At 34.8% G+C, this 19774-nt stretch overlaps 1 protein-coding gene across 3 annotated transcripts in view; it reads left to right on the forward strand.

The window, feature by feature from the left end:
* NEK7 (NIMA related kinase 7) overlaps positions 1-19774 on the forward strand; it is a 158698-nt gene that overhangs the window by 108081 nt on the left and 30843 nt on the right. For all 3 annotated transcript variants that reach the window (XM_023247963.2, XM_023247962.2, XM_023247964.2), the window contains 2 exons: positions 9337-9445; positions 10591-10698. In XM_023247963.2, coding sequence (XP_023103731.1) covers positions 9337-9445; positions 10591-10698 — 217 coding nt within the window. The remainder of the gene's footprint in view (positions 1-9336; positions 9446-10590; positions 10699-19774) is intronic.

Raw genomic sequence — 19774 nt, forward strand, 5'->3', positions numbered from 1 at the left:
ATTTTTTAAGGATCCTCCATACTGCTGTTTTCTGTAGTGTTTGTACCAGTTTGTTACAGCCCCACCAACACCATACAAGGGCTCTAGGGCAGCATGCTATCTTTTGTCTTTTGATGATGGCCATTCAAACAGGTATGAGGTGATATCTCATTGTGATTTTGATTTGCATTTCTCTAATGACTAGTGTCGTTGAGCATCTTTTCATGTACCTGTTGGCCATTCGTGTATCTTCTTTGGAAAAATGTCTATTTTGATCTTTGCCCATTTTTTAATTGAATGATTATGATTGCTGTTTGTTATTGAGATGTATTGATTCTTTTGATATTTTGGATATTAATCCCTTATCAGATATATGGTTTGCAAATATTTTTTTCCCATTCCATAGGTTGCCTTCTCAGTTTCTCACTTGTTTCTTCTGACAATTTTAGTTTCACCTGGTCACATTTGTTCGTTTTGTTGTTGTTGTTACTTATGCTTTCGGTGTCCTTTCTGAAAAATTACTGCCAAGATCCATGTCAAGGGGATTTTTTTCCTGTTTGCTTCTAGGAGTTTCATGGTTTCAGGTTGTACATTTAAGTCTTTAGTTCACTTCAAGATAATTTTTGTGAGTGGTGTAAGCTAGGGGTCTAGTTTCATTCTTTTACATATGAATATCCAGTCTTCCCAGCACCATTTATTGAAGAGACTGTTTTTTCTCCACTGAGTGTTCTTAGCTCCCTTGTCAAATGTTAGTTTGACTATACATGCTTGGGTTTATTTCTGAGCTCTTGATTCGGTTTCGTTGATCTGTTTTGATGCCAGTACCATACTGTTTTGATTACTGTAACTTTATAGTATAGCTTGAAATCAAGAAGTGTTATGCCTAACACTTTGTTCTTCTTTCTTAGGATTGCTTTGGCTTTGGCTTTTTGGGGTCTTTTGTGGTTCTGTATAAGTTTTAGAACTGTTTTTTGTTTGTTTGTTTTTGTACATTGTAAAAAAATGCCATTGGAATCCTAATAGGAATTGCCTTGATCTCCGGATGGCTTTTGGTAGTATTGAAATTTTAACAATTTAAAATTCTTCCAGCCATGAACACAGGATACTTTTCCATTGATTTGAGTCTTTTTTGATTTTGATTTCTTTCATCAGTGTCTTATAGTTTTCAGATTAGAAGATTCCTTGGTTAAGTTTCACCTCCTTGGTTGAGTTTATTCCTAACTCTTTTATTGGTTTTGATGCATTTGTAAATAGTATCACTTCCTCTATTTCTTTCTCAGGTAAGTTTAATATATAGAAACACCACTGATTTTTGTACATTAATTTTGTTACCTGTAACTGTACTGAATTCTTTGATTAGAACTAACTATTTTTTTGGGTTGAGTGTTTAGGATTTTCTGTATCTAAAATCATGTCATCTGCAAAGAGATAACAGTGTTACTTCTTCCTTTCCAATTATGATACCATTTATTTATTTATTTATTTATTTATTTATTTATTTATTTATTTTTTCTTGCCTGATTGTTCTGGCAAGGACTTCTATGATGTTGAATAGGAATGGTGAGAGTGGGCATCTTTGTCTCATTCCTAATCTAGGCTATCTTTTCTTATTCCTAATTTATTTACATAAATGCTGTCTTCTTGCTTTTGCAACTTTGTGTCTTTTGCATCGATACTACTTATATGGCATTCCCTTTAAATTTGGTAAAAGCCTTAAGACTCTTTTCCTTAATACAGACATAAAGTTAACTTTATATGTTGATTTTAACTGTTTAGAAACTTGCTTTATATTATTCTTTTATTGCTAATTATCACAAAGATAGCAACTTAAAACAACACAACCCATAACCTCACAGTTTCTGTGGATCACACACCAGTTAGGGAGTTCTCTGCTCAACATCTTAGAAGACTGAAATCAAGGTACCAGCTGGGGCTATGATCTCATTTGAGGTTCAGGGTTCTCTTCCTTATTCACTGGTTGTTGGAAGAATTCAGTTCCTTGCAGTTATATGACTAAAGTCATTACTGTCTTTGTGGTTATCAACTGGGGGCCATCCTTGGGTCCTAGAGGTGTCCTGCTGTGCCTTGTCACGTGGCCTTTTCCATAGCTTGGCAGTTTGTTCCCTCAGACCAGCAGTAGAGTCTCTGGCTTTGAATCTCTGACTTTTTTGAAGGGCTTACCCAGTAGGCTGGCCCATCCACCAGGATAATCTCCTTTTTGATTACCTCAAAAGCAGCTGATTTAGAACCTTAATTACATCAGCAAAACCTTTCCTGCCATATAAGATAGCATGATATAGGAAAGACAGTTCATCATATTCACAACCCAATTTGCATTCAAGGGAGGGAATTACATACCAGGACTTGGGAATTTTGGGGGGTGAAGTATGTCTTAGAATTCTGCATATTACAGGCTTTGATAAATTCGCTAAAATATTAACAGTGTTTTAGAAATAATTATTATCTCCAAATCTTAGAACTTATAAATCTTATTTACCTTCTTGGTGTGGTTGTTTTTTTTTACATTTGTAGACACATTTTTATTTGTACTTATCCAAATTTAGAGGCTATACTGGAAATAAAATCACTTTGAAATGTCTCTTACACTTTTGACCTTTGAGTCCCTAAAGCAATAAAGTCTTCCCAGTAGTACCATCTATCTTCAATCACTCAGATTTATAGTTTACCAGGACACCTACAGTTTCCATTTCAGCATCTGGCATAAAATGTATAGCCCAGGCCAGACAACTATGAAAAGTGCCAGTGATTCCAAATACAGTCAGTTTCCCTCTAAGTCTATTGTATAAGATTGTCATCTCTGCTTTATCACCTTATAGTTATTTGGAAGTTTAAGGTTAAAAATCAGTGATACTATCTGAAAAAAATCCATGCAGAATTAAATATTATATATGTATGTGTGTGTGTGTGTGTGTGTGTGTGTGTGTGTATATATATATATATATATACACACACACACATAATTACCTACACATAATGCATGTAAACTATGTGTATATCTATATAAATTTATGTTTATATATGATATGTATGTATAGGTGTGTTATACAGAATTATTTATTTAAAAAAATTTTTTTGTTCAGTATATGAAGTTTATTGTCAAATTGGTTTCCATACAACACCCAGTGCTCATCCCAAAAGGTGCCCTTCTCAATACCCATCACCCACCCTCCACTCCCTCCCACCCCCCATCAACCCTCAGTTTGTTCTCAGTTTTTAACTCTCCTATGCTTTGGCTCTCTCCCACTCTAACCTCTTTTTTTTTTTTCCTTCCCCTCCCCCATGGGTTTCTGTTACTTTTTTTAATGTTTTATTTATTTTTGAGACAGAGACAGAATGAGCGGGGGAGGGGCAGAGAGAGAGGGAGACAGAATCCAAAGCAGGCTCCAGGCTCCGAGCTGTCAGCACAGAGCTGGACGCAGAGCTTGAATCCTTGAACCTTGAGATCATGACCTGAGTTGAAGTTGGACGCTTAATCAGCCTTGCCACCAGGTGCCCCCAGAATTATTTGTATAGAAGCAATGTTACTGACAAAATGTCACCTGGATTTCCTTTATACTTAAGTAGTTAGATAGTGAAGTAGAAGAGAACCTAAGGACTTTAGTAAACTGAAAATTGTGTATTCTAATGACCATTGTATAATTCTGTGAGCATAACTAAAAGGTGATATATAACTTTTGAATTGTATTTACTTGGGAGAATGAGAAGAAAATTTTCAAAGAATGCCTTACTCTTTACATTTTAAGGTAATATCGATCTAAAGCTGCCTTTTAAAAATCCTGTAACATCACAAGCAGTCGTATTGGTAGCTATAGGCAATTAAGTAGAGATTTCTACCAAGAGACTTTTACTGTCTCATTGTTCTGCAGTTTCCCTTGTCCATTAAGAATATTGAGATATCTTTTCAACTATCTTACCATTGCTTGGTGAAACAGAACCAGAAAGAATTTATTCAAGAGGTGAATGTTTCCATTTATCTTTGTGACCTTGTGTCTTCCAAAAGATTAATTTTCTGCTTTTTTGTCTCACTCTTTCTATCTATAGTAGACAAAGCATCTTAAGTATTTCCAGGTATCTTCTCTATTAGTTTTAGTAACATGGGAGCTTCTCTTAACGATTATCCATGTGTCAGCAATGTAGGGATCATTCCTTGTAGTAATTCTGATGCATTCATATGTTTTTTTAAAATTTTTTTTTATTGTCCTAAATTTCTTTGATATCAGTGTGCTAATGTTCAGAAGGCAGCTTCTCTGGGAGAACATTATGACTTTATAGAGTTTATTTTTATTTTATTTTTTTTTGTTTGCTAAATAATTTAAGGTTTTTCTTTTCCCAAGGCTCAGAAGAAATCTTTACCTGTTTCACATTTTCTACCCTAAGATTAAATGTATTTCAGCTTCCTTAATAACCCATACAGTTTTGATCTGGAGGAATGAATAGATTATGTTGATATTCTACTAAATTATAATCTAGCAACAACTAAATACTCTTAGCAGATTTTCCAACACTACAGGAAAGGAAAAAGACAAGTGGGGCTTGCATGGGAAATATTTTATCAAAGTAGGTAAACTGAGATGCCGGTGATAAGTGTTTTCAGTGGTTTCGTGGCTGCCAGGCCCATTCCACTCCACACTTTCTACAGTGACTTCAGATTGTTGAGTTTTATTCAGAATGCCAAGAGTGAAAATATTCACGTGTTACAAACTAGTATTACATACCACATTCTAACTGAGACGTAACTATTCCACACGTTTATATAATTACCAAAAGTGTGGGTAGTGAGTATTTGTGCAGGTTAGTCTGTTGAGACCTCCTTATACCTTCAGAAGATAGATGTTCTGCAGAAACAATATATAATACAAATCACACTTAGAGGCATCAGTTACGCTTTCAGAAGCACCCTGTCTTTTCTAACACCTAGTCTCTGTGCATTGAATTTCTTTGAAACAGCCACCAAAAAATGTAGTCTTATAAAAATGCATTATAATTACAGAGATATGTTTGGGAACATAACATCCCTTCTGATGGTAAATGTTTGACCTATTTCAAGTTTATCTAACTACCTGTCATCTCCTGTGAAGATCAGTTATAGTATTAACTGGACCTATGGGGCTCTCTGAGGTATTACTATTATTATTATTACTTGCTTTGTTTTTATTAATTGGAGATTTGTAGGATAGGACATACCAGTAACGTATTATTTTTAAGTGTGAAAATGTGCCAAGCAGGCCTTTATTTGTTTAAGTTTTATTTGTACCTGAGATTGTGGAACCCTAGATTATATTTTTTTTTAGAGGTGGTGGGGACTATATAGCTCATCTCCACACTCTCTGGGAACTGAGGCCTAGCAGTGTTAAATGGCTTGCTCAAGATAATACAGCCAGTCGCCGTCAAGGCTCAGAATCAGGTCTATATAAAAGGTGGTAACATAATGGATTATGTTAGTGGTACATTAATATCTGACAACACTCCTAAGGAGGAGGTATGTCTGTCCTTGTATTTAACATAAATTATTTACTTCCTCTTGTTCGATACTTGGAAGAGATGGAGCTGGTGCTAGTCAAACCTAGTTCTCTTATTCATTCTTTCTCATTATTTAATTATCATTTCTCCTGGTGTTCTGCAAGAATGCCTTGCATGCCAGGATCACATTTGCTGCTTTTTGTTTTTAACTACAGCATACATTTGTAAAGGATGCTGGGTGTAAGGTTCCCAGGACCAGCTACGTGATTGTGGGTCCCTTATAACAAAATTAAGAATTCCAAGATGGCAGCAACAGAGCATTAAACTAAATACACTGCCCTGCATGACTGCACAGGTCGCCCATGTCTGAAGTCAGCCCAGTGGTTCTAGATGTATTGTCTGAAACTTTCTTCTTTAATGAATAACATACCAAACTGTGGACTTAAATATGATATGCCATGGATATTGATTTTTTTAAAAAAAAAACAAGAACATAATTTTCTGGGGTTTTTTTCTTTATGCTTGAATTTATTGTTGTTCTTATCATTGAAGCTTTTCCCAAGATTTCTAGAGGAGGAATGCTAGGATTGCAAAATTTAGAAATAAGTAAAGTATATGTTCCATTTGGAGTGAGAGTGTCTAGAGTACAGGAACCAAGTGATCCCATTGAGTCCAAAAAAATGGTCCTTAAATATTCAATGTCCACTATATAATTGAATTTGGTTTGGGGCATTTAATCTGTAGGAGGATTTTGGATAATTAAAAAAAAAAAAAAGGTGTGACTGTTTTGTCAACATCTTTGAATAGAAGCAGCTTGTCTTAGCTGTCCTCTTTTATATATATATATATATATATATATATATATATATATATATATATATGTATAATTTAAGTGTCAGTGTGAATATGTTTTACCGGGAATGCTGAATTTCACCTAAGAGAAATGCTGGTAATCTTTTTACACATAAGTGAGAATATAATCTGATATTTTATATGTACATTGGCTATTTTGGTACACGGTTCCTTAATTTGAATGATGTTTAGTGTTTACTTGAATGGTGTTGATGGAGATAGTAGACAGATTTTTAAAATCACAAGTATTTGAAGCATTGCATAGTGAAAAGACTAGCTTACTTAAAAAAAAAAAAAGACTAAGTAAAAAGTAATTCCAAGTGATCAGGTATACCTGAGTGCCAATTTCTGCCTCTTCATAAATTTTTAGATATGTTATTTTCAGATTAAAAAATGTTGCAATTCCATTTCATAATATAAATGTAGTAGAGTGCCATATTGTATAGTCTGCCTTTTCACATAAATGTTTATTGATAAGTAACCTTGCATTATTGGTTGCATTATTTCTTGCTTTATTAAAAACTTACCATGTGGCAAATTGACGTGCATTTTTAATTTCTATATGTTGGCATTAGATTTTTTTTCTAATCTAGAGCTAAATATTTATATAGGGCTGTCTTTTTTAAAGAAAAGGAGGATTTTTGAACAGTAATGCTATTTGACTAAATAATTAACTTTTAAATGATACGTATATATTAGAGTAAGTTTCAAGAGGAGATTGTTCTCTTGTTTTTTTTTTTTTTAATACTTTGGCATTATGTAAGTTTCTGCTCTGTAGGGCTAATATACATTTTACCAGTAGTAAAAAAAATTCAAATTTTCATTGCATTTTTTCTGTTCACCTTTTTTATAAGAGATAGCCAACAGTGCCACCATCAGAACAGACAGGCTTTTCTTATCATAAATATTAGTTTTCTCAAAAAAAAAAAAAGAAAGAAGGAAAACACCAAAAACCCCTACACTTAAGGAATGGTGGAAAACTGCATATGGTTAAACAGGCACATAAAACATACTGTGAAATCCCAATGACATAATGAAACTGCCTTTGATTTATTTTATGATCAAGTCAAATTCATAAAATTATTCTTCAGAAACCTGTTTCTACTTTGGATACTTATGTTTTGCCAGACCATTCGGTCTAGGCAGCATTATATTGATGTCAATTTATTGTTTTCATCTTTAATTTGTTGTTCAAAGAGACAGTCTCAAAGAATATAAAAACATGAAAATGATCAGACCATCTTGGTCTGATAACATCTTACCTAGTGTACATTTTGAGGGCAGTTTTTTCATTCTGATTTTCCTATATATTTGATTCATTTTTTAAATAATGAGACTTTAAAAGTAAGCTGCCAAGTTAATAGTTATGATGATTTCAGAATTTATCTTAAAGCATAAATTTTTTCTTGCATGGTCTGATACTTACATGATGCAGTATATTTATTTTTGACTGAAAAGAAACCTGGTCCCCATCTTCCTGTTGACATCAAACAGTCTTCTGATATGCTAATCCAGCATCAGGGAGAGCACATAGACAAGCTTTATTTGGACTCATTCCAAATCTGAAAGAAAATTATATGTAGTGAACTGATTTTGCAGCATTGCCCCCTTAGAATGAAAAGTGATGTTGACACAGTCTGCAATTAAAAATACTTAATATTGAGACATGATATGGGAGGTTTTCAACATTTTAGTAATACCCTGATTTGCTTTTCAATTACCTGGTCATCTAATTGTTATTGGCTTTTTGCTACTGATGTTAATAGCCATTGAAATTACTAAGTTCATTTCCTTAGCATGTGTTATAATAAACATTAACCTAAAGTTATTAGCTTTTCCTTAAAGATTTATCCTTTGACGTATTGAGTGCATATGAGACAGTAGATAATAATCTTTTGCTAAGTATGAAGTAGGGATATGAGCAGATCTCCCTGTATTGTTTTTCCTTCCAGCCTGCCCTCAACTGGTCACAAGGGTAAAAATTGACAAAGATACTTGTTTTAGAGTTAATCTGAATGATATATTCAATAACAAATCAGTTGAACTTCCAAAAATGTTTTCAGATAAAATGCACTACAGTACACATTTAAATACTGATATCTGTTAATACCTATATTAAAATTATCAGAAAATTCCATGAAAACTTGTTTAAATGTAGTTTTCATGTTGGTCATTTATAAATATTGTTAAGTAGGAAGCCAGTTGCATTTTTGTTTTAGAAATATAATTTTTATATAATGAATCTTGGTGAATCTTAGGAAATGAAGAACTTTGTTTTTAAATGAGTATGTTATTAGTACATTCTTCTAGCAAGTGTAATATAAAAAATGGGCATAAATATCTACCTCTGATTTTGCAGTTATTTTGGCTATTGCCCTCTTATGCGTGATGGCCCATTCTTTCCCAACTAGTCTGTTGGTGCTCCATTTTTGCCCTGACCTTCCTATGATGTTTTTCTTCCATGAAGTTTAGTTTCATTCATTCAAAGTACAGGTTTGACTTGTAATGTGCAATAGTCATGAAATATTCATGAAAACTTTTTATATAAATCTCTTTTATTTAATTTTTAATAAATTAACTGATATTTCAAATCACCAAGGTGGTTCAATATTTAAAAGGAATTCTATAGTCAAACTTAATGTCAGGAGAAGAATTGTCTTTTAATGAACATAATTACCTTCAGGTTTCTAGACTGTTTTGTTCTGGGTTTTCTTAAAATGAATTTGGCATCGTCCTCTTAGGCTAGGAAATTATTTTATATAGATGTTAATTTTTTGAAATATTGGACATCATAAAGATGTAGCATTATATGGCCTGTGCTAACTTTAGATATAATAGTGAGAAATTTAAGCTAATATGTCAGGTAAAATTCTCGGAATCATCTCACTGTGGGAAGTCATATGCTTTTTAGTTGGTAATAGGTAGATAAAAGTAGGTGTTTTTCTGACAAGGCATTTGGTGTGTCAGGATCTGGTCTTAAGATATTTTAATTCCTCTAATTCTTATTTTTAATTTTTTAAAAAGCATTTTAAGAAACAAAAGAGGCTAATTCCTGAAAGGACTGTTTGGAAGTACTTTGTTCAACTCTGCAGTGCATTGGAACATATGCATTCTCGACGCGTCATGCATAGAGGTAGGGTAAAATCACGAATAGCTTCTAATGTTGTTTAAACGATGCAGGTTATTAGGCAATTTAAGAGTAAATGCCTTCCAATCATGGGCATAGCATCATGCTTTCTTGGCTAATTTTTTTCCAAATTATTATTTACTAGAATGAAAAACCTCTAAAGCCCTATCTTGGTTTTAAATAAGAATGAGAATTAGTTATTTTTCTGCCTGCCTCTTCTGAGCATCTTACTGATGATGTTGGTAAATTAAAAAAAAAAAAAAAAGATGTAGGAAAGCAGAATATGCATAAGGAAGATTCCCTTATCAGATGAACAACGTATATTATGGCCAACTTCATTTTTTAATTTTCAGCATTAGCTCTTAATGTATTCTTGATTGTCAGTCTAATAGTTGGATAGAACATGTAAAGATTACAACACTTAGGGATTGTATTTCTGATTTGGGGTATGAGAAATTTCAATGTAGTTTATTTAAGCAATTATGACTTCTAAGGTCATCTAGTTATGTTCAGATTAGAGTTATAATTTTATATTTTATGTAAATGTATCAACAAAGTAATGTTTAGTAAGATATTTAACATTGATATAAAATGGAAATAAATTTATTTTGTGCTTTGAATTTCACAAAAGTTGATTTGAAAATAGAAAACAAAATGCATTTTATTATTTTTTAATTTAATTTTTCTTTAACATTTATTTTTGAAAGAAACAGAGACAGAGTGCAAGCTGGGGAGGGGCAGAGAGGGAGAGACACAGCATCTGAAGCAGGCTCCAGGCTTAGAGCTGTCAGCAGAGAGCCTGACGCGGAACTTGAACTCACGGACCATGAGATCATGACCCGAGCCGAAGTCGGCCGCTTAACCGACTGAGCCAACCAGGCGTCCCAACAAAATGCATTTTAAATGAAAATTACTAGCAATCTTCATGGTGCTGCATTGATGATTATTTCTCTATCAGAGAACTCAGAAATAATAGGATATATCAGAAATATTAGGATATATCAAAATTATTGAAAATAAAGTAATTGGATCAAAATTCAAACTGACTTTCGTTTTTAAGGTAGATTTTAAATTCTATGAAAAGTGTTTTAATCTCTTGAAAATACCTAAGCTTATATCATCTTTCACCTGATTCCTTCATCTCTTCACAGATATAAAACCAGCTAATGTGTTCATTACAGCCACTGGAGTGGTCAAACTTGGAGATCTTGGGCTTGGTCGGTTTTTCAGCTCTAAAACCACAGCTGCACATTCTTTAGGTAAGAGACACAGTGTAATTTCATTCAGTTATTGTGTGTGTGTGTGTGTGTGTGTGTGTGTGTGTGTGTGTCTGTGTGTGTGTGTGTGGTTAAAAACAACATAAGGGAAATACTATTTATATGCCAGCTCTTACGTTCTAAATAAAACTATTTTTAAAATCATCGGATCCTCAGTAGATCCCTACAGCTCTCTATCAGGTATAATGTGCTCATTCACATGACAGTTGGGTACTTCTATTGATTTGACTCCAGGTAGACACTTGGTAAAAGAAAATGCTAATAAACAAACCTGGTTTTAACAATTGCCATAGAGCATTTGTTTTATTCTCCATTTAACAACATTGAAATAATATGATTTAACCATATCTTGGAAGAGGACTTCACCTGACTGTAAAAATACCATAATTTGTAAATGTTTAGTTATTAAAATAACACACATAGTTGTGATTACTGCAGAGAGGAAACCTAAACATGATCTATTACTAACAAGGAAAATATTCCCCTAAATAATGTAGTAAAAGATATCTGCTGTTTATTCATTCTAGAGTTAATAATATGGCATTGTCCTTTATATCTAAAATAGAATGAATGTAGCTATCACAACATTGTAGTAGCAATGGAAAGACAGTTGTCTACTTTAGAAACAATAGAAATTACTAGGAAGAAATAATTTCTAAGAAATAATTCTTAAACCAAATAAGCTAAAGAGAGAGACAGAGCTTCTCTTAAAACTCTTCAAATTACATTTTGTCCTTGTTAATATAAGACTTAGATAACATAGTAACAACCAGACTAAAATAAGAATTAAGATAAAAATAAGATGACTTTAATTTAATTGTACCCCATCTCTGGTGTCATAATTTCAACAAAAACCATTAAATTTTTGTATAAAATTGTGTGTAAATATGAAATAAAAACTTTAAAACGGCCTGATGAAGAATAAGTGAGTTACACTAAGCACAGTATTGAAACAAGCATCTGAATTAGTTGACTAGACCTTTTAAAGTTTTTCTGGCTTTGTTAGCAAGATTCTGTGTGAACTTGAACTTGTTATTTAAATTTTTATGTCTAGACCAGTACCTGGCACATAAGTAGGCACCCAGTCACTAGTTGCTGAATGACAAAATGTTGGATTCTAAGCTATAAAGAGTGGTAGAAAGATAATACTTTATCCTTTTCCCAGAGTTTTAGTTTGGTCAAGTACTTTAAGAAAATAAAGTTTCAACTGATATTGAGTAATACTGTTTTGTTCCATTTCACTTTACTTTTATTTTTATAGAGGGTTACAGGTTTTCCTGATAAGAAAATTTGATATGAAATTCTATAAGAAATGCATAAATCTGAGTAGGACTTTGATAAAGTTTTATTTGGAAGTTACAACTCTTACAATGCAAATAATAGATTTCTGTGAAGAAAACATCATTCCATGTCAATGTCCTTTCTCACTAGTAAAAATAACAAACATGTTTTCACTTTGTTACTCACCTGAGTAACAAATGTCTTAAGAGCATTCTGTCATTTGTTTACTTAGAAATGCTATGTACGCACACACACACACACACACACACACACACACACCTGTACATACCCATGCTCGTGCACACGCATTTCTTTTTTAAATGCTGCTTTGCAGACTGTCACTCTGAGCATGCTGTAGTCACCTGACCCTTTGGAGCCAGTATATGAAACTCCAATCTTATCAGTTTTAGAAACGGTCTTCTTTACTTGTCTGCCACTGCCTCATACAAAAGTTCCCAACAGGGCTTACAAAATGCATCTTCAAGCGTAGGCGATGTGCTAGTCCAGATTATGTGATATGGAGAGTAAATTCATTAAGAAAGTATTACCAGGTTTTATCTAAATCAGTTTACTTAAGGTCGTGTAGTTTTATGTAAAAATGCAGGCATATATGTGTGTATGCGTAAAATACATGGGGATGCACATAATTACATAACATTCTAAGACACAGCCTGTAGTACAGCCAGTGAGGAGGTAACAATGAGATCATTTCTTTGATGAATGAATGAGAAGAAAAAGAATTTCTTTCACAAGCATTTTTTCTCATACTGAGAAAAAAATACTTTTTTAAAAAATATTTTTTTAATGTTTATTTTTGTGAGAGAGAGAGAGAAAGAGAATGAGCAGAAGAGGGGCAGAGAGAGAGAGAGGGACAGAGGATCTCAAGCAAGCTCGGTGCTGACAGCAGTGAGCCCAATGTGGGGCTCGAACCCACGAACTGCTAGATCATGACCTGAGCCCAAGTCACTTTACCAACTGAGCCACCCAGGCTCCCCTCTCACATTTTCTGTGACAGATAAAGTTATATAGGTAGTCACATTTTGAATCAGTATTCAGTACTCTTTTTTTTTTAATCAAAAGTATGTCAACATAGAATATTGGATAATATACATAGATAATTTCTTGGATCAGGCTTAAAAATTACAAGTACAAAATACCATGTTGCTGGATGTACAAACCATATTCAAATCCTCAAAATTGAAAACAATTCTCAGAAACTTTCACTTTTTCTTCTACTCCCTCACTGCTCCCACCACATACATTGAATCAAATATCTCTTTTCTATTCCCTCTTCCTTAATCCATAGTGACTTCATGTTTAAACTAGGAAAATATTCTTCCTTATTTCTAATATTAAAAAATAAAAAATGAAAAATAACTCTGTGTATTCTCGGCAGAGTTATCTTCCTAAAAGAGATTATCTGATTTTGTCACTGTCCCCCAAATCCTTGATGGTTCCCAGTTGCCTAAAGAATATCATGCAAAGTCCTTAGCTTAGTAGTCAGGGTCCTTTAGTGTTTGGTGTCCTCTATAACTTTCCATTCTTATCATTGACTACACATCCCTACCTCATTATATGCCAGCCTTGTTTTTCCTCTAGCTTTGTTCTGAATGTGAGAAATAGCATGGTGTTTTGGAAAGAATAGAGGACATCTGAACTGACATGTCCATTGTTCTGCAGGACCTTGATCAAACCTTCTATTAACTTTCTAAGGCTCTGTTTCCAAATTTATAAAACTGGAAATGTAGGTAATAACTATTCTATGCTGTGCCTTAATCTCTACCCAATCCCTAACGTAATAATGCAATGAACATAAAGGTGTTTTCATTCACTGTAATGTGCCATTAAGTTGCTTATGTTGACACAGTGGTGGTGGTGATGAAGATGTAGAGAAAGAAGAGGGAGAGAGAAGGAATTCACGCACAGTTTATTATTCTGTTAAAATACCTGAATTGGTTCATTTAAAAGACAGTTTTAGTACCTTCTTTATGCATGTTCTATTCTAGGGGCCAGGAACAAGCCTAAACAAGACAAAGTCATCTTCATAGATCATATCTTGTGGTGAGAGGGAATAGATAATCATTTTACGTCTTTGTTTTTTTGTTAGCCATGTGACAGGGCATGACTAGGAGGGGAATTATTTTAGAAGGGACATGGTCAGACAAAGCCTCAGTGAGGGCAGTGTTTGAACTGAGATCACAATGCAGAAGAACCAGCTATCTGGGACCTGGGGAAGAAGGTCTCAGGCTGACTGAAGAACAGTTTATGCAAAGGGACAAAGGCAGGATACGCTCTAAGCTCAATCTGGAGAGAGTTTGCTGGCGGAGGGTGAAGGAAGGGTCTTGGCCAGATGTGAGAAGAGTTCACATCTCATTCCTGGTGCAGTGGCAAGCTTTTGGAATTTTGTAGTAGGAGAGTTACATGAGGGGCCCTGAAGACTGTAACCATGACCTTGTTTCGTCATCTTCAGGATAATCTTGCCCAGTATTGTCTGCTGTTTTCAGGTTCTTCTTTGTCCTGGTGTTTGCCTTCCTTTGTCTCTGAGTGCTTCTTAGGATGTGCTGCCCAAAACTGAGCAGAGATACCATGAGATACGCATGAGCTCATCAGCCCATAGAACAGGAAGTGTGTCACTGCCTATAATCTGTGATCTAGACAATTCTTTTGTTTTTGTCCCCTTCCTCCTTTTGTTTTGTACATGAATTTATGGGAAGTCAGATCTTCATTTAGTGCTTCTGTATTGATTTGGACAGAGGGTGTTGCTAGGGAGACTAATTGTAGGATTATATATATCCCTGTGAATCTTGACGGTTTTTTTTTTTCATATTATCAACCTTATAAATGTTACAGGTGTTAGAAAATCTGTTATATATATATGCCTACATCTTAAAATTTAAATGAGGACAAATCTCTCTCCCTTGAATCAAGCTTCTTGACAGTCTAGATAAATGGCTTTAGAATTTCTTTACAATGACCCCAGCAACATTGTGACCCCGTAGGAACATTACCATATATAATTGAAGAAAGTTTCATGTGACAGTGTTTTACATTACAACTATAATGCATTCTGATATTGTCCTGTTTTATTTTATTGAAAATAATGCTAGCTGCAACCTACTAAATTGGTTTTACAACTTACTAATTAGTAATGACCTGCAATTTGGAAAACACTGGTCTGTGTTTACAGTGCTTTTATGCTGTTCCATTTACTTAAAGACAGATTCCGATTTTTCTACCTACTCTTAGATATTCTCCTGAATTAGTCATTTACAGTGTTCGCTGTGTTTCTGGAGGCGGGTAATAACATGCATGGTATCTCTGTACAATTTGCAAATCATTCCATTCCCTAAGATCCTTACACATATATGTGAGCTATAGATATGGATTATTCCCATTCCAGAATCAAAGAAATGGAAGCACAGAGAGATAAGTGGACTGTAGAGCTAGAAGATAGTGAGTGGCCTATGGCTTCCTAACTGTGGGCTTACTCTCCCAACAGTTTATTTTTTTCACCGTATCGGTACCTGGTGGCGTTTTCTCCTACTCTATTAGTGTTTTCTTATTTGTTGTTATTTCCATCTGCAATTGCCTTAGTCTGCTCTGTACATTGCATAGGAACCCACATATGAAAGCAGAGTTTGCTCTCTCTCCTGGATGTCACTGCTCTTGATGCCCCAAGATTCAGAAATAAACAGGAAATAGAGCTCTAGGATATTGAAGTCTGTGTTCATAACCATTCTGTCTACCGGCAACTTTGGCTCGTATTTCTAAGGAAGTGGCTCTTCTAAACTGAAAACTACAGTTGTGCCAAAGTCTGTGAGATAGGAACATGGCAATCAAGGTGTAGTTTTTCTCACGTCACAAAACACAGAATATACTTTTGGTACACTTACTTCTTAACTTACTCTAAAGCCTCTTTTCAGCAAATGTTCTGACTCAGAGGTAGCTTGCTAAGGGATCAAGTATCTTTACCTTTAAATATTGAAAAACATAGCAGAATACACAGAATAATTTTTATGTATTCCAAATATATGATTTTTAGTAAAATCATACCACATTACCCTTATTTCCTATAATAATGACCCAGAGGAATCCTCTCCTGTTATTAAATAGCAACAACAGTAACAACGAATATGTGTATATCACTGATAATTTACAAGCAGTTTTAAAGCACATTTTCTCCTCTGTTCCTCAGTATTCTAGAAGTAGGTAGAATGGCTGTTATAAATTAAGAAATTGAGGTCCTCTAATACTGAACCTGACTTCTCCTATACCACCCTAGAATTCCTGATCCTTGCTTTATATAATTTGTCTTTTCTCATTAGGACTTCTTATTTTGTAATATGCTGTGTAATTTTTTTATATAAATTTAAAAACATTAACGTTTTAACTTATTTTTGAGAGAGAAAGAGAAAGAGACAGAGTGTGAGCAGGGGAGTGGGAGGGGCAGAGAAAGAGGGAGACACAGAATCCGAAGCAGGCTCCAGGCTCTGAGGCTCGAACCCACCAACTGTGAGATCATGACCTGAGCCGAAGTCGGATGCTTGACTAACTGAGCCACCCAGGAGCTCCTATAAAATTTTTTAAATGTTTATTTATTTTGAGAGAGAGCAAGCAAGCAGGGGAGGTGCAGAGAGAGGTGGGGGGGAGAGAGAATCCCAAGCAGGCTCCATGCTGCCAGTGCAGAGCCCAATGTGGGGCTCAAACTCAAGAACCTTGAGATCATGACCTAAGCTGAAACCATGAGTCAGATGCTTAACCAACTGAGCCACCCAGCCACCCCATCTAATATGATATATAACTTACTTGTTATGCTTCGTCCTTTTTGTCTCTGTCCTACAGCTAAAATTTAATCTTTATTAAGAAAGGGTTCTATGTGTTTTTGGTTTCCTGATGTATTCCAAACACCTAGAATACGGCATTGCACATAATAGATATTAAATATTGATTAAATGATGAATGGGCTGAGAGACTGGCTGCCCATCAAAGGATGAATTTAATTGAATGTATCAGTACATGTGGGTTAGATTATGTTGCAGTAAGGAGTAACACCAAAATCTCAGCTGGCTTGGAGCTAAAGCATATGATGTCTCATCACCCACTGTGGGCCTTGTGTGGCCCTCTCGGGCAGCTGCCCTCCTCCATGTAGTGACTTGTCATTTCAGGCAGCTTCAATCTCATGTTATCTTCCTATCAACATAGCTTTTTGTCAGCTCGTGAGGGTAAGGGAACATGGACAATCACGTACTGGCTCTTAATTAAATTCTTCTGCTTCACTGTAACACAAATTACAACCAATCTTGTTTTATTGCCCAAAACAAGTCTCGTGGCCTTACCTATCTCAAGGGAATCGGGTAGCATAATTCTCCCGTGTGGTCAGGAAGAGGAGAACCAGAAATAATACATAATAAATGTGAGCATTGTCCACGGCCGTGAGATAAAGCAAAAATTATCTGGTTTATTTTGTCTGTGGTTTGTTTTGTAGCTTTTCTCTACTTGTTTGTGTGTGTGTGTGTGGTGTGTGTGATATATTTGTTGCTACTGCAACTAAAGCATAATTGACTCTCAATGGGAATGGTGAATAGAGAAGTAGCCATATATAGGGAATTTTCGTCACTCTAAGAGCAGAGAGATTACTATAATGATTATGATTTTTTTTCAGAGAAATTATTTTTAAATTCGGAATAATTCATGAAACTCACCGTAGGATTGACCCCTCATGACTTTTCTCTTGATCAGTTAATCTGTAGTTATCCCTGATGGATGTGTTTGTGATAGAGACCTTATTTTGGTCAAAATAAAAAATTTATAATAAAAATTATTACTTGCCAAGCTTCAAATACCAACTTGGATTAAGTGCCATGTAGCACATGAACTAATTTCTTTTGTATTACTCTAATTCAACATTAAGGTAGTTGTGATTACCTAAATTACAGTCATATCAATTAGTGAACAAACCAGATTTCATTTAAATTACTAAAGACCATATTTTATTCTTTTAGTCTTCTTAAGGTAAATGTATTGGCTTTTCCTACTTCCCCTGCCTTCCATAAAAAAACTTAGAAAACATACCTCATACCATCCCAACATAACCCAGTGAGTTTTAAAGGGTCGAACAATTTTCAAACCATATACTCTGCTCCTTAGCCCCCCAGTACCTAGTGTAGTTCTTGGTGTGTAGTCGGTTCTCAGCACATTGAATGTTCCAGTCTCCCATGCAATGCATGGATCATTAACACGTTTGAATTTGTTTTCTATTTCTGCCCTAACAAATTACCACAAATTTAGTGGTTTAAACTCTTTCTCCATCCTTACAGCCAACAACGGCAGGTAGAATTCCTCTCACACTTTGAATCTCTCCTGCCCCTTCCCTTGCATATCTTACTGATGATTTAGGATAATCGGTCTGTTTTAAAATCTATAGCCTTACGTTTGCAGAGTCGCTTTTGCTGTGTAACATCTGATATACAGGTGTGACGCCAGAGGGCAAAGATTATGGGGGCCGGAATTCTGCTTACCACACGCTATTTTAGTAGACTTCATGGAGAATCTTTTGTATCTTCCTCTGAAGACTGACGGATAGGATGAAGCTGTTTAAAAGTCAGAGGTTTAATGGAGGTTTGCATTGTTGAAATTAAGCACTTTCTTTTTTGGCAGATATTTTGACATCAAAATTTCACATTTTCATTATAGACCGTTATGGGTGTTTTATTGCACTGTGATGTACTTTTACTTTTAGGGAAGAATATACCATACTTGACATAATATAAATTTTGCAGACAAGTTCTATCATTACTATTAGTGTATTGGCAATTTTGTTTTGTTTGGTTTTTTTAGCAAAATTTTATTTAATCCTCAAGGGACTTCTCTCCTTAATACCAGTCCTGCTTCTTGAGTGGCTTACTCCATCATAGACTAGAATATAGGAGATAAAAAGTAATTTTAACAAAACTTAGTTAGAAAGGCCAATCTGCTCCAAAGGTATGTATAAGTAAATAAGGTTAGTTAGCTACCATTTAAGCAAATCTATTTGCTTCGGAGTTGCTTTTATTATTCACAGTGAAGTGTTTCCTGTCTGACTGCTGCAAAGGAGAAAAATGAGAATAATTAGATTAATAACGTTGCAATATGGCACTTTTTTACTTTCTTTCCTAATGACCCCCAGAAGAGAAAAGATGGAGAATTTTCTTTTTGCATGTACATGTGTGAATTTAGCTATTACATGTGTTTGTTGTATATCCTGAAAATGGCATAGATTAAAAAAAAAAAAAAAAAGGTAACTAGAACTCTGATACTGATCCTTGTGCTGTATACTATTTGAAACCCATTGCGGGGGAATTTTGTTGTTGTTGTTGTTGTTGTTGTTGTTGTTGTTGTTAGGATTGTTTGAATTCCTCTTTACCTTCCACAAGGAGACAAATAGTTCTCAGATTTTGTGATGTTGCCAGAAGAGTAAATGCATGACCATCCATCACTCAAGCCAGATATCAGAATTTTCACACTGGAGTCTCTTGAGTGCACAATTCATGTTCCCCACACTATTTCCAAGTGTGATATAGCTTCTGATTTCAGCTTGGAAAATTAGTGTTCTTGAATCAGGCATTAAAACAGTTTCATTGTTGGTGCCAAGTGCCACCTGTGGTCACATACTGGTTTTTCCCACACCTTTCCCTAGCACCTCTCTGTGGATTTTCTTTGGCTTATCCCCCTTCATAGTTTGACGTGGTTTGGGGCCATAAAGGCAGCATATGTTCAGTCAGTGCTATAGGCTACTTTC

The sequence above is a fragment of the Felis catus genome, chromosome F1, assembly GCF_018350175.1.
Source record: "Felis catus isolate Fca126 chromosome F1, F.catus_Fca126_mat1.0, whole genome shotgun sequence".
Taxonomy (NCBI): domain Eukaryota; kingdom Metazoa; phylum Chordata; class Mammalia; order Carnivora; family Felidae; genus Felis; species Felis catus.